The sequence below is a fragment of the Anguilla anguilla genome, chromosome 11 (assembly GCF_013347855.1).
Source record: "Anguilla anguilla isolate fAngAng1 chromosome 11, fAngAng1.pri, whole genome shotgun sequence".
Taxonomy (NCBI): domain Eukaryota; kingdom Metazoa; phylum Chordata; class Actinopteri; order Anguilliformes; family Anguillidae; genus Anguilla; species Anguilla anguilla.
Genome location: NC_049211.1, coordinates 17182125 through 17205384, shown reverse-complemented (window position 1 = coordinate 17205384; position 23260 = coordinate 17182125). Strand labels below are relative to the sequence as shown.

Below are 23260 nucleotides of genomic sequence, written 5' to 3'. Positions count from 1 at the left end.
ATCCTCCAAACATGTGAGGGAACACTAGGCCTATTGACAGAAGGAGAGTGTCCCCCCCCCCCCCCCCAATACCAACACTAACGTCCCCCTCTGGGGGGCTGGGCACAGCTGAATCACCCCTGAGATCACACACACACACAGCGAAGCACGCAGTAAAACCCAGGCTTGGCTTTGACCTACTTCTCTGTCACTTCCCTCCTCATAAAGCCCGATTCCGCCTCCCCTTCCATCCATCATTCCCGCCATCTTGTTCCTCAGGACCAGACGGCTGTCACTGCTTCCGCAGCGGATGAGACAAGGTCAGATACAAGGACTATCAAGAGAGGAAGCTACAGTACTGCAGCGAATCAGACAAGTAATCAAGGAAAGAGGGGGAGAGAGGGAGGAGGGAGAGCAGAGAAATAGATGAAGAGAGGGAGGAAGCAGAGCAGAGAAAGAGAGGGAGAGTGGGAGGAGGGAGAGCAGAGAAAGAGAGGATGAAAAATCAGAAAGGTCACAAATCACTGCAGCAAAAGTAATGCAGCACTGATGGTGTACACGCTCTGTGTGCTAATCTGCACTGAACAGAGGGCTCAGGAACTCGCACAAGGGCTTTAAACTCATGAGGACTTCGATAAATATTAAAGGTGCATGAGCACTACTATATCTTTACAAGCATTTCACTCTCTTTGAGCGGCACAAGGGAAAACCTGATACAAATTAATGTACTGAAGAAAGAAGCGAGAGTACTGTCATTCTGAAAGGCAGTGCATCCGCTGTGTCAACAGCACCGATTCCTTTTTAAATACACCACTTGGCCTGATATCAGCAGGGACCCTGTAATGAAAGGCCTAAACCCCAGAGAAGGAAAGACACTGATCCACAGAGACCAATTAAATACTGCAGCCCAACATCTCCAAAATCCCCACATCGTCTTCATAGAACAGAAACCCCCTTCCCCTCACACAGCCACGCAGATACATACACATATACATACACCCACACACACACACACACACACACACACACACGCGCAAACACACCCTCACACACACACTCACACAACAGGTGGTGAGCAGAAGCGCTACCTTCCCCCATTTCCCACTGAGAGCCATGATATCACACCTTGCAAAAGAGGAGAATTACTGTTGATTTAGAAAGCCAGCAGCTAGCCTGACACGCAGACCAGGCAATCCTGCAGTCACATATCTTACAAAGACGACGCAGCTGAGCCAGCCAGTGACCTCCGAACTTGGCTGAGTCCAGCGAAGCAGGCAGCGGTGATACCGATCTTTACGGGCAGCCAGTCTGTTAATTGACTGGTTATAAATTGTTTCAGCAAGAGCCAAAGTCTACCATCTCAAGCCTAATCAAGGAAAATCTCAGTTAAGCAGCCGGCTGAGCTTATCTGACTAACAAGCAAAATTCTGACAGGAGAAACCGTCACAATCCATACTATTCCACAGATGAGACGGCAACCCCACTGAGGACAGGAAAAAGACAGCGACACCTGTGAGGACAGGTGGGAGCGCCACACCTGTGGAGCTCCAGCTGGTGTGAAGGGCGAATTCGAGTGACAGCTGCCCGTCTACTGCGCCCAACGCTTCCCAACGCTTCCCAATTATCCCCAGTCCTTAAATCCTTGGATCCCATCCAAGACCTCAGCGACTCATTCAAAGATCTCAGCACGTCCCACCCCCACCAGATCTGTCTCTGATTAGAGTCTCATACGCCGGCCCCTGGATTACAGAGATACACAGCGGGGCTACTGACAGTAATCTCTGGGTACAGCAGCCCAAGCCTACACAATGGCATGAAACCCTCATGGTTATTCATAGGAGTATAAAGGTTGTTGAAAAATAGCGATAAAGAAATATGAATCATTCAGCATTTATTGATATTCAGTCATTTGACAGAGAGCTGCATCAACACCAGTTAAAAATAAACATTGTGTGAACAGCAATAAACACACGCATTAATTGGCAGCATAAAGATACAGGCCATACTGCAGCAGAACACAGTTTGTAAAAGTAGAGACACAGAATGTGTGTGTTTGTTCTCTATGCTGTACCCAACAGACCGTAACTCGGATTCCTCTCATGTTCACACAAGATTCAAAGATCATACAAGGACATGCAGCTCAACCACGCGGCAGGTTTAGATTATTGTGACTCTGAAATGAGCTTTAGGCACAGGTCCTGTAGGTGGGGTGAAGAATGGTGCGGGGCGATGCAACCTGAGCGTGATATAGCTACAGGCCTGTTCGGTCTGAGCCACACCTCACCATCATCCACGTCCACGAACCTCCATCACTCAAACCACTGACCTTACTCCCCTCAGCAGCAAGCTACCATCTGTGAGTGTCCTTAGCCTGGCCAACCAGTCCCCTTCCATGAGTTTAATTATCAGTTGCTTATCTGATATAAGGAGTGAGTCCTGGTCATTTGTAAGAGAATGACCTTAAATGCAGTGTACCATGTGACTAAAGGGCACTGTGTGGAAGACAGGAGCACTGGAGTTTACACCTCTCCTGGGGGGGTTGGGGGGGGGGGGGGCGGGCTTGAAGGGGCCCTGGTCCACAAAGGAGGAAGAACAAACAACTTTAGCACAAACAGGGAGGAAACATCCAGAGGTTAGCATGGAACAAAGCAACATCAACAACGGTATTATAACTGAACATCACAACAAAATGGTCTTAATCCATCAGGAGTTCTAAAGCTGTCGGGGTTCAGCCGGTGGTGAGACCCCAAAATCCTCCCTGCTGAGAGAGTGCCCAGAGATCAGTGCGTCTTTAGAGGGGAGGAGCCTCCGCTTAGCCCTTGTGGCATCCGCCGAGGACGCGTAGGGACACGCTGTAATTACGGCACGTTCTAATCTGCCTACAATGGAGCTGCGGGGGGTCCGGCAGGCTGCTCACAATCAGCTGATTACAGGGTATCAGAGCCCAGGGGAAGGCCAACGCGTCCGAGCTGCTGCGATGTGATCCACGGCCACGAGCCTGACCACGAGCCTGACCGGCGTGACGCACAGCACCAGGCTTAAGCTCCTCCACAATGCGGAGGAACAATAATGCTCCTTCAGGGGTCAGCGGTCGACACCCCAGCACGAACCCTGCGGGTGGTGCTGGGAAGGGGGCTCAGGGAGGAACGCGCCCGTTGGTCCAGTCCAGAGCTGAGGAGAAGCTCTCCCTCCGAAAATGGGCTGCCTTTCACTTTACATACATGTGCAATCCGACCAGCCCCTCCAACACAGCTCCTTACTAAATGAGCTTCTGCTTGCTGTGGCGTGGATTAGGTCTACCCATTTATGAATCTGAATACGTTACTGAAGTAATTAAGTATCCTGCTGAAGGGAAACTTTTTAGCACAGCCCCACCTGGGATGGAAACTACTTTACTGCTGATGTAGGTAATTAGAACAGGCCTTTAATTTAAACTTGGCATTGCGTGGTCTCCACTGCACCAGTGGTCTGAAGCCAAGGCACTGTGATGGTCATCTGTGGGTTTTAAACTGCCAAACACCAAAGGACTGTTCTGCACTAAGCATCAGGATAGACCTGAATTTGGGCTAGCTCATCAAACTCACCCTTATATTGAATCTCTATCCTTGAAAACCTGGAGATACAACAAGCAAACACACACACACACACACACACACAGTAACAGCAGCAAACACGAAGACGATATCCCATTTGCCTGGCACCAGCCAAGCAAGAGCCTTTTTATTCATCTCAAAGATACAGGTAACAGCTATGATCCGGCACTGAATAATAAAGGCTTTGGGATTTAGGCTGCTAGGAAAGAGACAGAGAGATACACAGCATGAGAAAAAGAAAAAAGAGAGATAAGCAAAGCAGAACCTCAGCAGAAGAGAGAGGATGAGACAAATATCAGAAAATATAAAACAGAAATGTAAAAGAAGGCAGCCCCTGTCCGCACTGCGGTTTCTCCGTAGCGCAGCGCGATCTGCAGATACACAGACCAGGAGAACCCGCACCGTCGGCTAAATCCCAACGGCATGTGGGCCGAGATGCTATCTGCTAACAGAGGAACCTAATTAAAAATAGATTTGATAAAAAACCTCCCTACATCCTGAAGACGTGTGTGTCTCCTTGTAGCTCAGCGACCCAGGAGTGTGTTCAGCAGAAAGCGGAAGAGGCAGTGTGTGTTGGTGGAACGTGTCTGACTGGGGAATGGGAATGGGGGGGGTGGGGGTGGCACACTCCTTCACCATAGGAGAACACACAGGGAGGGTCACAGACCTATTTTGCATATCATACTCCCATATCCAGAATACCATACAGTATTTATACTATAACTGTACAGCTCATGCATTCTGTAGCCCATTAGACTTAAAGACATGAGAGGAGCAGGAGCAGCCCAGGGTAGAATAGTCTAAGAAGCCCACCAATCCTGCCCCAATTCCACATGCCCCTAGCCCCCAGCCCCCAGCCCCTAGCCCACAGCCCCCTCCCTACTCATAGATCAATAAACACATCCATCAGCTGCTAACACAGAAAGGATGAAAGTGTTTTGTAGGAAAAAACAGGACCTACGTGTCATGCGCAAAGACTAACCTGACAGGCTCCTGGGTCTATTTCATCTCTCTGGTGCCATTTGAGGGCTTTTTGTAGTAAGAAATGTGGCTCTTTGCTCCCTTTCTGAACATTATTGTGTACAAAGCTAACTTGAAAGCTGAAGACACACACACACACACACACACCTACCGTAACAGGGGCTGGGAGGAAACAATGAGGACTGTGGAGGATTTAATGGGTTTAGTAGCTGCTCGTTTACCCACGACAATAAAAACCTAATCCTAAAAGCCAACGCTTGAGTGTTAATAAGTGACAAGGTACTAATTAACACCTCTCCGCAACACAGAAAAAGGCTGCACAAGCCATTTTGAATCTCTTAAATGTTGCACCTCCCAGCTTACAGTGGTAACCTTGACAACCATGGGTTTTAATGCAGCGGTTCAATCTGGAAGTTGATCCACAGCTTCCTACTAGACCCCCAGAGGTTCAGAGCTGAACAGGCCATTAACATACTGGTTGAGTGAGTGGGGTCTTCCCTTCCAGAAAGGGAAAAATAACCATCATTCTATGGATGAACAGTGCATTGGATTTGTGCATTAGACCAAGTAAACAGACATGTGAGCCATCTGGTGACCATCACAATCAAACACGTAGCACGTGACTAAATAAAATAACAGTACGTTAATGAGCTAAGAAATATTTTTGGATAACATAAAATAATTCAAGAGACTCCACTAGGACTGAGTCTCTAATGCAGCTACGGTATGAAGACACGCATTTGTTGGATTCCTGTAGAAAGAGCAGGAGATGTGTTTAGATAAGGCAGCGTTGGTCTGTGTGTTGATTTCTGCAGACAGGGATACAGATCTCCACATGACCTGAGGCAACGCACTGACCTGGACTGTCTGAAAGAACCACATATTGATTGGAGAAAAGCACAGCATCCTGGGTATTATTTACACTGCTATGGATGTAGTGCATGGGCTTTTAAAAAATTCTGGTATGATCACACTCACTCACACACACACACACACACACATTTCCGCCTCTGGTTAAGTCTGCTGCAGCACCTGATGCCGCATATTCAGGCTGGCAGGAAGCTTTCTCCTGAGCGCAGCATTCTCAGGTCGTTTGCTCTGACCGTAAGGGGCGATGCGCATAAAAAGCCTGCGCTCAAACAGGAGGAGACAATAGCTTGAGAAACACAGCTGCCGCACGGACGCGCATTCTCTGGGGCCGTTAGAAATCAGAGCGTAAAAGCGAGAGCGTTATCTCCCGTCTCTGTTCTGCAGGTAATCCGCTTCGTCTGCGTTCTGCGCTCCCTGTAAGAATACGTGTAGGAGCTGAACGGATGCGAACCTGCAGGCCCTTATCACACTCGCAGTACAGCTACACCCACACAGCCGACAGGCTGGCTTTTTAACATTCCCGCTGAATTAATCAGACCCGCGGGGCTGTTTACACGGCTAACGGAGAGACTAATCTCGCTCTCCTCCAAGAAACGATGTTTTCCACAGGCCCACCGTCGCAGCCAGTGACCTGCGGTTCAGACTGCAGCAGCCGCTGTAGCTGAGCTGATTGCTGCAGGGATATTACATTTTAAATCCACTGCCTATTAATGCTGCTATTGGGTCATTACCACCGTATGTAGGTCCAGTTCTTTATCTATTACTAAGCCTGGCTGTGCCTAATACATTCTCTCAACACCACCTGACCCGATGAACCAGATTGCTGTTAAATAGGTACCGAGAGCGCCAAGCTGAAACATTTGAATAAAGGGGTACAGGCAGTTATTCTTCATACACAGGGCAAGGTGGATGAGATTTTGGGCAGCACGTCTTTCTCTATTGAAAACCACTGGTCAAACAGAGGCTATAGCTTCACGTTTTCCCTGAATAATTCTCCTAACAATATGTTCTACGGGTTCCTTAGTATTGTGATTTGAATTTGCAAAAAACTATTTGCATAGTGTAAATGAAGATTTTTGACATGACAGCCATGACAATGAGACTCAGGACTCCAAAATCGCAAAAGCGGTAATTAATGTTGACATCACACAAACGCCTGTCATTTTCATTTTTACACGCGGACTCAAAACACCGCCCCGGAGAAGTGTGGCTGGTTCCCGCATTCCTCTAGCGACAAAACACCCTGAGAAAGGCTGACAAACTAAAAAGGTGAGAGGACCTTCACTCAGAACATTCCGGAAAGGCTGGGCGGCCCTCTCACAGCTCTGCCGGGGCTGGTTCCCGCTCTGCAGAGACAGACCCCGCATGCTCGGCTCGACTGCCAACAACCGCTCTGTTATCAATTAACAAAGAGGGTAACGGATTACTGTGCAGTACAAAGAAGCCTCTGGCAGACTGCTAAATGTTTTAATTAGAGTTGGTGCAGGGCGGGGCGCCGGAGCGAAGTGGAGCAGACGCCTTTTACGGGCCTAAACGTGGCGACGTGCCACGGGAAAAGTTAGAAAAGTGCCTGCAGGCTGAAGCCCCACTCCAGCCTCAATGACACACTTCTCCTCAGATTCATTCTCTGAGCCTGATCAGCGCGCTCTAATGAGGGGCATTAGCCTCCAGACCCCGCGGTGCCAGACATGCCCCCAGGACTGCCAGTCTGGAGCCCAGCAGAGAGCAGGTTACTTCATCCCTGATCCCGTCGTGATTCCCACTCCGCGTGATCGTTTCGCTGTCTTTGGGATTAAAATAAGTCAGATTTGCTTATTTTCACAGGTGTTCAAACATGGCACTAAAGCCTGTATTGTTAGCACTGGACGTTCCTCTTGCTCTGTTAGTGTGAGCTGCAGTCATGTCAGCAGCAGCAGCACAACAGGACAGTTCTGCCAGATAAAGAGATCCTTTTACAGTGCTGTAAGTCATTAAAACAATAGGTGCTAAATGACAGGAAGTGGTGTCCCGGTCTGGCAACTGCAGAAATGTTTCAGAGAGCAATGAAGTATGAAGCGGCAGTGACTCATGAGGTCACACTTTATGCGCTCAGCAGACACTGTGTCCAGGGAGACCGACAGTCAGGCAGCCATTTTATTTTATTTCTATTTTTTTATTTTAAAAAAGAGGTCACCTGAGCACAAAGCATTAAGCGCATGAGGCCATGACCATCTGGACACCAGTGCTCTGACCACTGGGGTGACCGAGGCCATCCGTACCCTTCCCTGGGGCGAGTGTGATTTTGAAGAGATAGCCAATCTCTCCACGTTAAATCTCACCGATCCACGATTCAGTCCGCCGGGAAATGTTGTTATGGTTACCATGCCAATTAAACTGACGGAGGGGCACGGAGTGGGAGAGAGGCACAGATGGCCGCGTCCAAGCCGGCCGCATCCAAGCCGGCCCCCACCACAAACGGAGGCCTAATCGGAGTGAGTAATCGGGCCCTACCCAGGCCCTCCTGAGAGGAAGGAGCGCTCAGCCTTGTGTGTTCCGTACAGCTGACTCGCTTCCTGTTTCAAACCTGAGAGATTATCAGGGATGAGACAGGCTCCCTCTCCACTGGTTAATGTCAAGGCACAAGCGAGGGAAGTCCCATCCTTTCCTCTTAATTCATAAAGGCAGGCAGCCTTAATGAAGTCCCCCATCCCAATATGGGGTGAAGGTCACGGGTCTGCTGTCAGACGCCTTTAAATCAGCGGCCCACAGGCCTGTCACACACACCCCCAAAACCACTCCCCCAGGACCCTGACACAGTGACATCACGGGACCCCGCTCCTCCAGCGGCGGCAGACACGCCGAGGTCGAGGGAGCCGTTAAGCGAGCGAGATCAAGACCCTGCTCGGGGACGTAAACCTCCAGATAAATATTGTCCTTTCGGGCTGGCTGCCGTGGAAACAGACCGGAGCTTGCACAGTCACGGTAAGGTGACACCAGAGTCAGTGAGCCTGTGTTTACATTCAGAATGAGCCGCGAGCTGTCAGTCGTCCTACTCAGCCACAAACACTCCTCCCCATACAGCCTGGGGCTCAGATGAGCTGGTTTCCTCAGAGATAAGTCTTGGCCTAATATGTGGACTACTTTAATGGCTTGGGCTCTGTGGGTATCTCCTTAACTTTGTGCACCAAAAGAATACAATACTACATGCATTCTCACATATAGTTTAAAAAATGTATTATATCTCCATCTTCATGCATTCCACACTGTGGGGTGCCCAGTTGCCAGGATTCAAATAATCTAGACCAACCTAGACCCATCTGGACAGCATCCAGCACAGTGATCCTGAACATCCCCAGGGTCTGCGCTGAGACAGGGAGACAGAGAGAAGTCCCCAGACCTGGCAACCCCCCCCGGAGAAAGAGGTAACCAGGCAGAGGAAGGGTCCAGACGGTCCCTTCGGTCCAAGGCAGACCAGGGAAGCCGCCAGCTGCCTTTTTGTTCCAGTGTAATTTGGTATTCATGCGCCACACAAAGCAGGGTGACAAACCGGCCTTTCAGCGCCATCGGAGGGCTCAGCCGCGGAGCGTCGCCGGGGGCTCAGCCGCGGAGCGTCGCCGGGGGCTCAGCCGCGGAGCGTCGCCGTGGGCTCAGCTGCGGAGCTCCGCCGGGGGGCTCCCGCGACTCTGCCTCAGCGGAGCGCCGGCCGCTCTTTGTGCCGCTCCTTCCCCACAGGAGGAAGGGTGGGGGGGGGGGGGGGGGGGGGGTGAGGAGGCTTTACCGCCGCCGCACAATGCGCCGCACGCCCTTCGGCGGCGAGGCGTGCTCCTCCGGGGCCCCGCCGCTCGGGCCCGTTAGCGAAGCCGCCGGGGCCCACGCCCTCTCCCTGCGAACGCCTGAAGAAAGCGGCCGGTTCCCACAGGCGCTACTGTTCTCCAGCGCTTCAGAGAGGCTGGCGTGCATCCAACTGCCCCAACAAATGCTCTACCCCACCCCACCCCACCCCACCCCACCCCACTCCACCCGCTACTCCACCCCCCCCACCCCAATCTCCCACGCTGCTGCAGCTCTCAGCCTGCTCCAGACCCGCAGCCTGCACGCACGGCCAGTGCCGCTCGGCTGCGGAGGCGGAGCCAGTGGCATGCTGGGAACGGGCCCGTTCTCCTCAGGGCTCCACGCTAACATTTCTCCCAGGGATGCACATGTGCTCCAATGCTGAAAGATTTAGGAACGCACTAGCGCATCCCAATCAGTAGGTGTGCTCCTAAATCATCATTCCGGTTAGCACACAGCAACGTTCAGGGGGGTGAGGGGGGTGAGCTGGGGGGGGGGGGGGTAACTGAGGATGCCCCCTTTATGAGGGAAACTGTCAGCTCTGGTGAAAGCGTGTGGATGTGTGAGGGGAAGGAGCCTATCAATTTAATTCTGTCATGAGCAACTCTTCTGAAAATGTAGGACAGAGTCTAATTTGATGACTGTCTACTTTGCAAGGATAATACATGCCTTATTATGATTCAGTGACAGAACATTTTCATGTGGTCAAAGGCAACCTAAAATTTCACATTTAATGAAGTTTCATTTTTTAAATCCTATTACAACCTGTAAAAGCATTTGTAAAAATTTTAAACTAGCATACGATGATCCTTAATGTCACTGTCGAAGGAGAAAAGGGGGTGTGGCCAGGGCTTGAAACAAGGTAACGACACCTGTCAGCCCTAATGACTGAATGATCCCTTCTTGCGCAGTTAAGTCATTAAGAGTGATAAAACACCGGAGTCCACACCGGCTGTGGGCGTCGCCCATCTGCTCTCTCCCAGCATCTCTATTCATGATATCGGCATTATGCAAATTAGCATCTTAGGCCCCTCCTTTTTGTTTTCAGGTGGGACTGCTGATCAGTGAGGGGGGGGATGTCCCCTGGGGAGGGCGTGGCTGGGGCAGATAGCGAGCTGGTAACTGGACACGCGCCCCAGATCAGATTATCGCAGACGATGACGCCTGCCACCAAAGACTGACTCCATGTCATCAGGATTTAGACCCCTCCCCCCAACCAGCGCACAGCCAGCATGCACCTTTGAAAACCTGAGACTGTTACAGCAGTAAGAAATGAAAAAAAAAATGAATGCTTTAAATTTTACTGCACCTCAAAATTCACTTCACACATGACAGATTGTAAATCAGATAGTATGTGGCTTTGGGATTTGGGATTATTCTCAAGAGCTGCCCTGTCAAGGTGCAGGGATGGAGTGACAGAGCATATGTGTCTGGGGGATGGGGTGGGGGGGGGCAAACTGCAAATCCCGACCCTTGGCGAGGGCTTTCCGCCGAAAGGGCATTACCTTGGAAACCAGGGGAGAAGGGCCAAGTCTCTGCGGGTCAGAGAGCAGGCCGGCCGCATCATGATCCATCTCCACTGGTCTGAGGGCTGCTTGTTCCAGCGCTCTCATAAAGCCCCTCCCCCACACCCACTGCATCACTGTCACAGCCGGCCTATTCATGCGTGTCCCCAAGCTGATGGGCAGCACAATAGACCAATTAAAATAAAGCGTACCTCAGGGATGTGGGAGGGAACTTCTCCAGATCAGCCAGAAGGTTTAAACCAAACATAGATCCGTCTGTCACGTCTCCTTTTTTGCTAAAACAGAAAACCTAGCATTTGTCATGCGCGAGCTAGTGGCGCAGAAACAGAGTAATTCCTCAAAGACATAATTTTCCCAGATGGCAGTTCATGACACGAAGACAAGCTCATTCCTTGCATGCAAATGTGTGAGTCTGTCAGAGTAGGCAGTGCGTCTCCACTGCACTAAACAACATTATCAGTCAAATCCGCAGAATTGACCTCCGTAGAAGGATAATATTTCAGCAACTTCCCGGCTCTATAAATATGCTGCCGTTTGCTGAGGTAAACAGGAAGCGCTGCCAGACTGTAATTCAATAGAGGAAGGAGGAAGCTTAGAATTAGGGGGGGGGGATCAGGTCACATGATATGACCTCTCTCCTCTGTGCCCTAAAATCGATTTGGCTCTTTCCTCCAGCTCTGAGGTGACTGCGGCCCCCCTCCTGGTGGCACTGTGCCTTTGCCCTCAGCCATTCCGCTGTGATGTGGTGATCTGCTTTTGTGGCGTGCGCAACATCCCTGGAAAAGCTGAGACACACTGTTGAGAGGAACTATGCCGATTAGTCATACTGAACTCGGATTTTCACCGTCCAGTCAGTTCAGAGCACGGATAGTCAAGGCTACAGAGAAGTACCCTCAATAAAGACAATAGTTGACTAATAGGAGCAAACTAAATTCCGAAACATAAAAGAAGGCAGAAGCTCCTTCAGCCAACAGAGGAGAAAATGAAGAGAGAAAAATGAAAACAGTTGTTTAAAGCTAAACAGGGTTGGAGAAACACAGACTCAGCGATTATAACCACAGCCTTGGACCTCAGACCTGCGCTAGAGACACTACCTCTGAGTCAGACCCTTTGTGTGGGCGCTCAGAGGAGTCATGGCCACTGCGCTGTCCGTGAGGAGCTGGTGAGGAATGGCTTCCACCCTGGCCAGCGATGAGCTCATGCTCCAAGTTTAGCCAGGAGGCGGGTCCTGAACTGCGCACAGCCCTAAAGACACGGAGCTCATCCAGCAGGATTACACTGCGCCATACCACAGCACAGTCCTCATGCGGAAGAGACTGAACCTACCCAGCCAACCGCTGAGCAGAACTCTTACTCTTCTGACAGCGCAGTCTGAGCTGACCACCACTGCTCCTCTCTCTCTGCAGAACAACCCGACCCAGCTGAACCACCATACAGCTTCCCCCTCACACCGCAGTGGCTGGACTAACCTGCCATAGCCCTGCAGAACTCCTCTGTCACCCAACACCGAATGCTGGATTTTAGGCCACCATATGACACAGTATATTGTTGAGTATTAAATCAACACTTATAGAATACATATGGTCCCTATTTGACTCCTTCTGCATGTAGGCCTACTCTGAGTTGAATTAACACTGGACATTTTCCTGTGTACAGTGCTTTACAATTCAACGTACAGCAGACGCTTTTATCCAGAGACACTTGCACATATGACACTTTCCATTTCCATATGCACAATCCATTTATACAGCATGATGCTTTACTGAAGCAATGCAGGGTAAGTGCGTTTGCTCAAGGGTACAATGGCAGCACCTTGGCTGGGAATCAAATGAACAACCTTTCACTACAAAGACTGGACTAATCCAGGCAGGCTGCAGTAAATATTCTCTCTCTGGGTCCATCCTGGACAGAGTACAGCAAACTTCCAGCTCCTGCATTCGTGTTAAATCAACATGGAAGAGTTCAGTTGCAGAATTATGAAAAACAAGGAAGCTTTTTGTTTTGAGTAAACCTGTGGAAAAGGAGATGCCATTTGACAGGGAATGCTGTGTGAAAAATGCGTCTCTGAAGCGGTCCTGTGTTTGTTTGGGAGTTTCCCAGGGATTCCCAGAGGACACAGGTGACGGTAAGGTGAAGTCATGGGGTCTGATGACATTTGAAGGCTGAGCAGAAATTTGAATAACGATGCCTGTCACGTTAACAGTCAGAAAATGCAAATGTTTTGACAAAGGGGGCCTTGTAGGTTTGAATTCTGGTGGCGTCAGCCCCACCCACATCATAATCCTCACCATGCTCATCAACACTTCCCTTTCGCCAAACGCGAGTCAAACTAATGTCACACTACGCCTGAAGCTGCCCATAAACCCACTGTGAGAGCAAACTAATGTGCCCATCCTGTATTAATAAGAGCAGATGGGGCTACGTAATAAACCAAACTGAGCACGGTATTGGGGAAACCTCCAGCAGGGTGGCATCATGGGGCTCCAGATATATTAATGGATGCTGGGGAAGTCACATGGTATGAGGTGGTCAGGTGACCATGGTGCCAAGCTTGGGGTGGAATCACTGTCCTTGCACAACATCCTTTCCAGCACCTACACGACTCCAACACAGATACATACACAATTCAGAATGCTAAAATCAAGCCCAACCTTACTCCACCCATCTCTCTAATTGCAGTGTACCCAACACTGCGTCCTCTGCCCTCTAACACTGGGCATTTGTTTTTACGAAAAAATGTTTCTGCCCACTCTTCTGGCTCCATATGAGTTCCAAGCTCGAGTGACTGTAGCTTCACAGGAACGCAGCCCTACGCCCCAGGGGGGCGAAATCAAACTGAAAGCAGCCGGGTCTCATGCAGAAACGCCTGCCTCTCAGAACCCGGCGCCGCGGGCGGAGACTCAGAGAGCCGCGCGTGCTGTCCGCCCAAACAGAGCGCACCGTCTGAAGGCCCTCCGCCCTGGCCCTTTTCCCAACCCATGAGCTGTTTTTACACAGACAGGGATTCATCCTCTTAACAGCCGCAAGGGAGGGGATTTAGGACTTTATTTAGTGCCATTTAGAAAAGATTACCCTTTAATTGCAGAGCTGGCTGGCATTGGACTGTCACAGATGAAAGGTTCAGTTCAAACGGCGTGAGTAAAGTGGGCGGGGAGTTACACGGGGCGAGGGTGCTGTGGGAGAGTGCGTGGGGGGGGGGGGGGCGGTGTGCAGGAGCTGGGAGAACGGCTCGCTGAGGCTCTCAGGCTCAGGACAGGCCCACATGTAAGTTCACCAGGCTGGGCCTCTTCAAGTGGGCAAGAAAGGCCTGCGGAAAAAAACGCATTCCTCTAATTCCAGCCCTCATCAGCAAGCAGCTGCCAACTCCCACGCTAGCTAACGCGGTCAGAGGCACAAAACCGCTCCTCTGCCCTCATGCATCCACAGGCTGTGGAGCCCCCGCCGCGCTCACAGCTATGGGCACAGGTGCGGCCCCTCCCACTGCCAGACCCCAGCAGCCACCTGTCTGCTGCGGTGCTAGGGTTTGGCATTACAGCCGGGAGGAAACCTCATCACGCCCTCAGTCAAACAGACGCCCAGACTGGGGTGCCAACACTCCTCCTGGCAGACCCGATCAAAACTTCCCAGGCCACCATGGTGCAGGCGGATTACTCTTCCGTAAGCCGACCGAGGCTTCTCAGCGCAGAACGCGACCAGGGAGGGCTTTGAGTCCGCAGGAAGGAGGGCCCCGTTCCTGTTTCTCCTTTTAACACAAGCCGGAGGGGTTATCTCCACATGCCCCCGAGCCCCTTTGTGACAGAGCTGTGAGCAGTGTGTGCACGGCGGGGGAAAGACACTCAACGCCGCAGTCAACACAGCCCTGTAAGTCTGGGAACCCAGGCCCCCACACTTCCGCTCTTTGTTCCTCACACGAGAAGTAAAAAAAAATTTCGCCCAGACGGCAACTGGGTCAACAATGGCAAAAAAAAAGAAATTGGAGGTTTACAATGCAAGATTTAGAGCTATTGCATATGACTACGCATACTGGGTAGGCTACAGTAGTCTACCCAAGGGTCTATAGCAGTCTGCTCAGTATATAGTTGTAGTCTGCTGCAGTAGGCTCTGCACAGAAGTCCACAATGAAGAAAACAATGGTCCAATCGGTCTGTGGTATAATGCGGTCGGCGGGCTAGCGCACAAACGGCCTCTCCCATTGAAGTGTGCACACACCCGCACCATGTTTGTAAAATCAAGACTTGTTAAGTCCCTCTGGGCTCAGGCACACAAGCGGCCGTGATCTCCCCATTCAGCACTCTTTCAGCACTCAGGTTTACCCTGCTTTATGATATTTGGGAACGATTATCCGCTGAAATTCCACAAAACAATCCCACACTGGCAGAGTGGGCGTCTGGCAGGGAGGGGGTTCTGAATGCCTTCACTGTGCTCTCCAACACCCTCCACAAAGCCAGGAGGGCCCAGGCAACAGGAGCCCTTTGTCATGCTAACAGGATTTGGGTGGGAGAGAGGTCTCAGCCAAGGGAAAGGCGCTACTGTACGGGCCGTCTTCTCCTGGGCCAGCTGGACAGGCCTTGAGCCTTTGTGGCCCACTGTGTTTCTGTGACCTCCCCGCTAACTCACACAAGTCTCTCCAATGACAAATCCAACGCTTTCAGCTAACTTTATAATCTTATTACCACGGTCTGATAGCGAAGGAGTTCTCACAAGGAACAGCTGAATAAGTAGGAAAAACGCCTCAGAGGAAACATGTCAGTGCAGGTCTTCTGGAAGCATGGACAAGTTGCTACGGGTCTTTAAAAAGTGGAGTTATGGTGCTGTTGGTCTCTTGCAGGCTGAGTTAAGGTACTGCTGAAAGGTGATGTTTGTACATTGATAGCTGGGGGTGTGGATACATTTCAGTGGCAGGTGGAGGTATGGGCTTATGTGTCATTCACACATCAAAGTGTGGGAAAAGCTCAAGTGGAGCTGGGCTGTTTGTTCACTCAATAGTGGAGGTATGTCATTAACATATTGGAAAATGTGCCTTTTACAGTTGAATGCTAGGAGAAAGTGCTGTTTGTTCATTCACGGTTGGGAGTACAGAACTTTGTCACAATAGTTGGGGGGGGGGGTACTTGCATCATGATGAGTCATGTGCTGAGGGGTTCAGAGAACTCACACCATTTGCACCAAGTACCCACTGACCCACAACTAATGGCCAAGCAGATGGCTGCATTGATCCAGAATTCAGGAATGGACACCAACCCTCTCCCAATCCCATTACAACACGTGTAGCCCGATTAGGCAGGGCCTGAGCACGGGACAGGAGTCACAGTAGAAAGTGACAAGGTCAGAGCTTGGGTTAGGGTTTGGGTCAGGGCTTGGAATTCCAGTCTAACAGTAGGGGAATGCACAGAAAGAATGCTGACTGCTGTCTATCCAACAGCAGAACACAAAAGAACACTGAATTCATATGTAACCAAGCATCAAATGAAGGGTTTATCTATTTATGAACTCGTGAAAATGAGTGTTCATCAAAAAAAAACAAAAATGTGTTGTTTTAGTTCCTGTGAAAAATCCATTTTGCAGCCAGTAACACTAATGTGTAGCCAATTTTCAAAACTGAGTATATCAATGTATGAGATCAAACACAGGAACCGATACCATAATAGTGCAACACTTCAGTTCCTGTTTTTCCCCTATTGAAAGAGCTGCATTTGAGCAGACAGAGAATTCACACTTCAGTCCAAAAGTCAAGAGTGCAAGGAAATGATCTGTGCTCAGCTGACTAGGCTGTTGCTAAGGAACCACAGAGGATATCATTAGCCCCACCTTCACTGGTTCATATTAGTGCAGGGCGGATCTGGCAGACATGTGACTGTGCTCTTATGGGGGTGGCAGGGAAGACGAGGCTCAGGGAGCAGGTGGGGGCTCCCCATGGGTGACTTCTGACCTCTATTTCAGACCTGCTCATGACAAAGACAACATCTGGGCTTTGAATGAGTGACAAATATGTGCTTGCTCTCACACACACACACACACGCACACACACACACATACACAAACACAAAGGCTATTGGAAAAGCTAGCCTTTATTGTGTGGAAGAATGAGGTCAGAGGCCCAGCTGGAATCAATCAAGTCCTCAAGTCTTGAGCAAATCTCAACTGAAGGCCACGTTGCCAGGCCTCTCTCATTGTCCCTCCTCATCGCTGTCTTTCACTAAGCGAAGGAGGGCAGCGCACATGACATTTACCCATGTAAATATGAGCACATTCTTAACCCGCTCTCCTCAAACTACCTTCCTTAATTAAGGCTCCCCAGCTTGTGGAAAAAAAGGGAATGGAATTGTGTAAATACGGACAGGACTGCAGCAAGGGGAGCAAGAGCTCATCTGTGGGGGAACGTTGGACGCATCTCTAGCGAAAGGAAGTGAAGGCTTATGAGAGGAGACACAGAGAGCTCTTTGTAATGGCGGTATCAGGGCCCTGTCAGGAAGTAGAGCACTGTGACATGCTGTGACTCACCGCTCAGCACTCTCTTCAGTCCCAACTGAGCAGAGTGCCTCTCCACCAGAGTAGTCCGAGGGATATTTTGAGTGTGTAATTACATGCCTGGTTATGGTCACCTTCACCACTGTGAGAACAAACGCTGAGACTTTATCAGTTTTCCAGCAGGCTGTACCCACACATGCAAGCGCGCACCCTTCAGGAGTTTTTTTCCCCGACAAGCGTGCGCGCACACACACACACACACACACAAACACAAACACACACTCTCTGTGTGGTTACATGCACACTCTTCTAGCCAATGAAACCAAGGCCCTGGCCAGTATGATGATGAACTGGAGCACACAGCCGCGTGGGAAATGAGAAAGGAAATGTTCTAGTGTGTTTTTTTTTCCTCTTTCCTGATCACAGCATTTCCTGCCTGTTATCCGCAGCACAGAGACGGGCCCAACAGAACGAGAGCAGAAAAGAGTCGAGCGGGAGACAGTACAAGTCACTGACAGAGAGTAAAACACCAGAGCTATATATGGAGGTTTCTTCTGTCCACCTTAATGCCCAGGTGCACCCTGTGACCGGTTCACCTCTTGAGCCAGAAGAGCCACACACAAGATCAGCACAAGAGGACCAGGGCTCTCTGCTGGCGCACAAGGGCACATACGCCCCATTGAGTGAGATCCTGGGAGGGCGCTATTCAAAACAGCACTGACCAAAAAATGGACTGGTGTCTGTTAAGTGAACCACAATAAACATGCCCCATATTTAGGCAACCTTGTCCATAATACAGCAGTATTTTAGATATTCACATCCACCAAAGATCACTTCAAAACTCTCGGATACTCTAGGAAATAGCTTGGCAACATTGACAATGACACCAATTCAACAGTGATGCAATGGAATGGTTCTCTCAAGTCAAGCTGTAGGCAACAACAGTAATTAATCTACTAATTCCAGGTTTAGAAAGTTCATCGTTACAAGGGCTTCATAAATTATGAAATACACCTTCATTACATATAGAGGCTTAATAAGGACACATACAGCATCATGGAGTATTGTGATAAAATGCTATGTTTACTTGGATAAGTAAATCTATGTTCAGTTACCAGGCCCAAACAATGTGGAAAAACAGACCAACACCATTCGGATCTACTGAGGATTTGCATAGTCTGACAGGCTACATACAATAAAGGAAAGAAAGAGATCAATATCTGCCATAAGCGGACAACAATGACATCAGCCAGGCAGACGCAAAGGGTAACCGCGAAATGAAATAGGAAAATTATCAAATGGGCTACATATCATTTTATCTCATAAAAATGTAATATAATGAGCTCAGAAATTATATCATGCAACATATGTAATATTGTTGCGCATTTGTTATATCAGATGTTTAACCCAAATGAACACTAGCTTAAGTTTAGTCATCTGTAAAGCATACTATCATTGGCCGTCATGGTTACAAGAACAGACCAAGAAAACAGCTTGTTTGCTAGCTTCCCAATTTGAATTTTTACCGGCCAGCTGAAGGAATGCTAGGGAACCTGACCACAGTCTGCCAAATCAGCAGCTTCACAGCCCCTTCGAGAAAGTATGCTTTCACAGAGACAGTGGAAATGATGAGGTCATCAAATGCCGACACAGACAGGCCTCTTCTTGTTCCGCAGACATATACCACATCTCAGGGAAGCACAAAATTGGAGAAAAAAAGTTCTATGTACATCAAAATGTTGTTTTACATGGGTGTGATTCCATGTGTTATTGTAGACACTGTATTAATGCAAAAATGTTCTACATGTATCTGAACATGTCCTTTTACTTGGGGGTGATTAAATGCAATGCTGGAGACCCTTGATTTATCCTTAGTATCTAGTAGCTACATGAAACCAAATAGTCCAGACTGTACAATTCGACTTCAGAAATGAACAGGAGACAAAGAGAATCATGTTGCCAAGATCTGACACATTGAGTCTGGAACACTCATCAGAGATCCTTGGGCCAGTTGGAGATGGGAGAGACATGTGGGATGTAAATGAAGTGTATTCTGGGGTGGGGGGTACAACTGGCACTCAAAAATAAACACAAGCAGAACATAGGCACACAAATGCCAGGCATTTCCTTCCCCAAGATATGAGTTTGATGAAAAAAGAAAAGATAGCCAAGCATAAAACATTTTATAACAAGTTATTTGAACAGAACCACAAAATGCAATGATTAGTGAGCCTGAAGAATATTTTGGATTTTTCTATCCATTGTCTCCTACTCACGAACTAACGAAAACTGCTATTCCAAAGCGTTAATTTATGTTAGCCTATTCTCAACCCAAATCCATTGAGACTGTAAGAATAAATGCGATACATCTTTGTCCACCCTCAATGACACTCATTTATTGTTTGTCCCTACGAACCAGTAGTTTGTCTCTTTTCCTCCAATCAGCTTCATGTAACACACACTGAAGAAAACAAAATTGTGGCAACACCATTTCTCCTGATTTTGGCTCATTGGCCTACTTCTGCTTTGTAATTACTGTCACAAGGCTCACATCTGCTCAGCCACAGAATGATTATTTTGTCTCAGGAATGGCTGTGAAGTACACTGCAGTCCTTTATCGTATATTACCCTGGTGAGAACCGTCAGCATTCTTGCCATTCTTGTAAGGTTGGAACATGTTTGACTTCCTGGGTCCCAGAGTGAACAGCTTTCGGGCAGTAAAAAAGCCCGCCAAAGACACGCATATTCATGTTTTCAAACAGATCCATAGATTGAAGGCTGTTTGTCCCATTTACAGTTAGGGATCTCTCAAATTTAGGTGCATCAAGTCCTATGTGATGCATTACTCCCTTTCGATGCTAAACCACTTCTACTATAGAATTACTGTGAAGGATTCTTTATAATACAAAGCAACCATGGGAAACCAGTTGTATGAATGGTGACCATGTCTATTTGTGTGCTTTCAAGAACTGACCCCAACTGCAACAATGCACATGCACACTTTAATCCAGGTTTCAACCCTCAATCACAAAGCACAACTTTCACACAATCTCATTCTCCTCCTTTCACAAGTAACCAAGTTCACCATAAAAAACAGTAGAGTCAATTTTAGGCAATACATATAGGCCTAGTGCCTATGGGACAAAATATGACACTTTCCAAAATATTCATTTGACAGATGCATCCGTCTTCACAAATAACAGTGTTATCTCTAAAGTTATCTCTAAAAGAAGTGTCAGTTATTACCTACATTTTTATAAATATCCGGCCTCACATAAACATAAGAGTACCTTTTCACATCAATCTAGATTTTAAAATACGCAAACAGAAACAAACTGTCAACAACAGCATCGATGACAAATAAACAAAGAAATAAATACCAACAGTAAACCAGAAAACAGAGCTTAGCAAGCACGGTTCGGGGACTGAAGCCTTTTTCGTGATGTACGCCTATTGGTAAAATAAAGCGCTTTCGTTCATATGGGGGAGCCGAACACTGCATGATTTAATGGCACTAGCCTTTCTAGGGCGGCTTCCACTTTTAGTCAGAGCCAAAATTGCTGCTTCCCTAAACAACATTGTTTCTTTAACTCTGAAATGTAGCAATTCAAGACACGCGTCCAGAATGATAACGTTTCCTTCTAAAGATTAAAGGTAAATGAAAGCCGAAGGCAAACTCCAGGTCCCTGTATTTGACCTTGTAAAAAGATCGGTGCCGTGGAAAAATTAGAGATGCCAGAGTGCATTTGAGAAATTTCAAGACTTTGTTCAAAGTAATTATGATAAACACCTAATACAAATTGTATAGATAATCACATTTTCGGTCCCTTTCTTTAACAACACGGGAAATGATTGTAGAAGCATATGTACGAATGCTGCGTTATGATGGACGTGTAGTGAAATATAAATGAAGACGGGGGACCACCCATCTATTTTGACATTTTTCCACAACAACCTTAAAAGTAATCACTTAGTTATACATTAATGCAATGGAACGTTACCTCCTTAAGCTGGTCGAGTTCCTGACGAACGGTCTCATATTCGATTTCCAGGTCGTCAAATTGCTGTTTCAGTTGCTGCTTTTCTTCCAGTACTGCAAGACCGTACTCCGCTGCCTGGATCTTCTCGTGGGTCGTCTCGCTCAGCTCTCGGGAAAGGCGCTCTATCTCAGCCCGCAGCCACTCGGGTCCCTCTTCTGTCACCACCATCGCTTCAAGATAGCCCTGTTCCTCCACGGACATGTTAGCCGGCCGGGTATAAACCTCAGCCGCCGCACTGGGCTAATCTTAGGCGATAAGGGAGAACCTCTAGCAGATCCAACCTTGAAGGATCGCAAACAACCCTTTATTGAAATATATTATTTCATTTAAAGTCTTCTGTATTTGAACTGCATGGTTGTTTTCCGTGCGTTTCGTGCTGCGACCCGCCTTTTGTGAAGTAAAGGTAAAAATTTGGTTGTCTTACGGATGAAGACCCTACGTTGTTTTCTTTTAAATCTGCTTCATGGTTGCAGTCGCCGTTCCCCTTAGCTTCTCCTCCGCTAGACGGGATTGAGGGAGATGCAGCTGCTAGTCGTCACGGTGCTTGCCGGGAAATGTAGTGTAGTACAAGGCGAAAAATAGACGTGAATCGTGTTAGCGTGCTAGCGAATTAACTAATATCCCATAATGCCTTGCTAGTTTGTACATGTGGACATTTGATTCCCTGCCCAAATTTTCTTGTGCGGAATCATTTCGAGCACGTTGTGTCTAAAGACTGCCATCTGCGGGTATAAGGGCAGTACTTCACATATATATATTTTTAAACTCATCCTAGTTTGTCATTGATAGTATTTTATAAGCAACGTTTGCTCTACAAGATTGTCATATTTATGTATGATAAATACTTCGCTATTTGCTAAAAAAAGAAAGAATATATCCTGATTTCATTATTAAAATTATATTGAAATCACTGTTCTGAGTTTTTGGCCTGTATGGGGGACAGTAATGCAGCTAACAGAATGATTAGATGAATCTTTCATCATCAGTTCACAGTAGAGATCAAACTGCTAATGAAAACCTGTACATGTTAATGATCTCCCTTCCCCTTTGGACACAGGAAAGAAAGAGAATTATGTGCATTGACAACAGGCTTCTAAATTGGGATTACTTTTTCTAGCTTGTGATCCTGACACAAACATAGACTCATACAAGACCAGACTCCACAAAACTGGCATTTTAAAATGGAACAAGCATAATAATGACATTATGATATTAATGATATTGATGGCTCTTTTTCATATAATTCAAATTCTGATAATAATAATAATAATAATAATAATAATCATCATCATCATCATCATCATCATCATTATTATTATTATTATTATTATTATTGCTGACATTCAGTCAGTTATATTGAACCAAGGTGCATTTAATATAGTAAGCAAACACTAGAGCTAGAGGCACAATTTCTATCAAATAAATGTTTTCATCAAGCTACATGCCTCAGGACCTGCAAAATGAAGGGAGAGAAGGGTTCTTTTCTATATATTTTTTTACATTATGATTTTAATGACCATAGTTAGTATCTCTAATGATAAAGACATGGTGTGACAATCAAGAAAACTGACACTGAACATGAACATTAGAGGTAAGCTGAAAAGTAGATAACCAAGACAACTGCCAACTCGCCAGACTCAAAACAATATTGATTACTGGATGCAATTCACATGTATGATGCATGAGAAGAGATGCGTCACAAAGGTGGTGAAACACATAACATTAAAGAGGTCAGACACAATTACAACAGGTCAAGTGGAATCTTGTCTGCTATGGAAGGCTAGTGGGACAGGGCAACCAGTCAACCCCAAGTAGTAAGTCAAAGCCAAGAGGCTGTTTCTGGTGAGTCCCGATATGGCAGAGGCACAGGGATAGCTTTTTTAGGTATTGGCATATAACCAAGTGTAACCCTTGTTTTTAAATGAGATAGAGTCAGGCAAATTACAGGAAGGACTATGGTGGGTTACTGTGCTGTCACAATATTTACATGTTT

The 23260-nt window shown here is 47.8% G+C and overlaps 1 protein-coding gene across 6 annotated transcripts in view; it reads right to left on the bottom strand.

Moving 5' to 3' along the window:
* The window catches only part of LOC118207767 (protein bicaudal D homolog 2-like), a 57948-nt gene extending 36091 nt beyond the window's left edge, over nucleotides 1-21857 (bottom strand). For 4 of the 6 annotated variants that reach the window (XR_004761451.1, XM_035381747.1, XM_035381749.1 and 1 more), the window contains exon 1: nucleotides 21229-21854. Coding sequence is in view for 5 of the 6 variants with exons in the window: in XM_035381747.1 (XP_035237638.1) it covers nucleotides 21229-21468 (240 nt within the window). In the remaining variant the exon portion in view is untranslated. Of the gene's footprint in view, nucleotides 1-21228 lie in introns of all 6 variants that reach the window. The other 2 variants (XM_035381748.1, XM_035381752.1) reach the window with 2 other exon arrangements.
* Between the last annotated feature and the right edge of the window lie 1403 nt (nucleotides 21858-23260).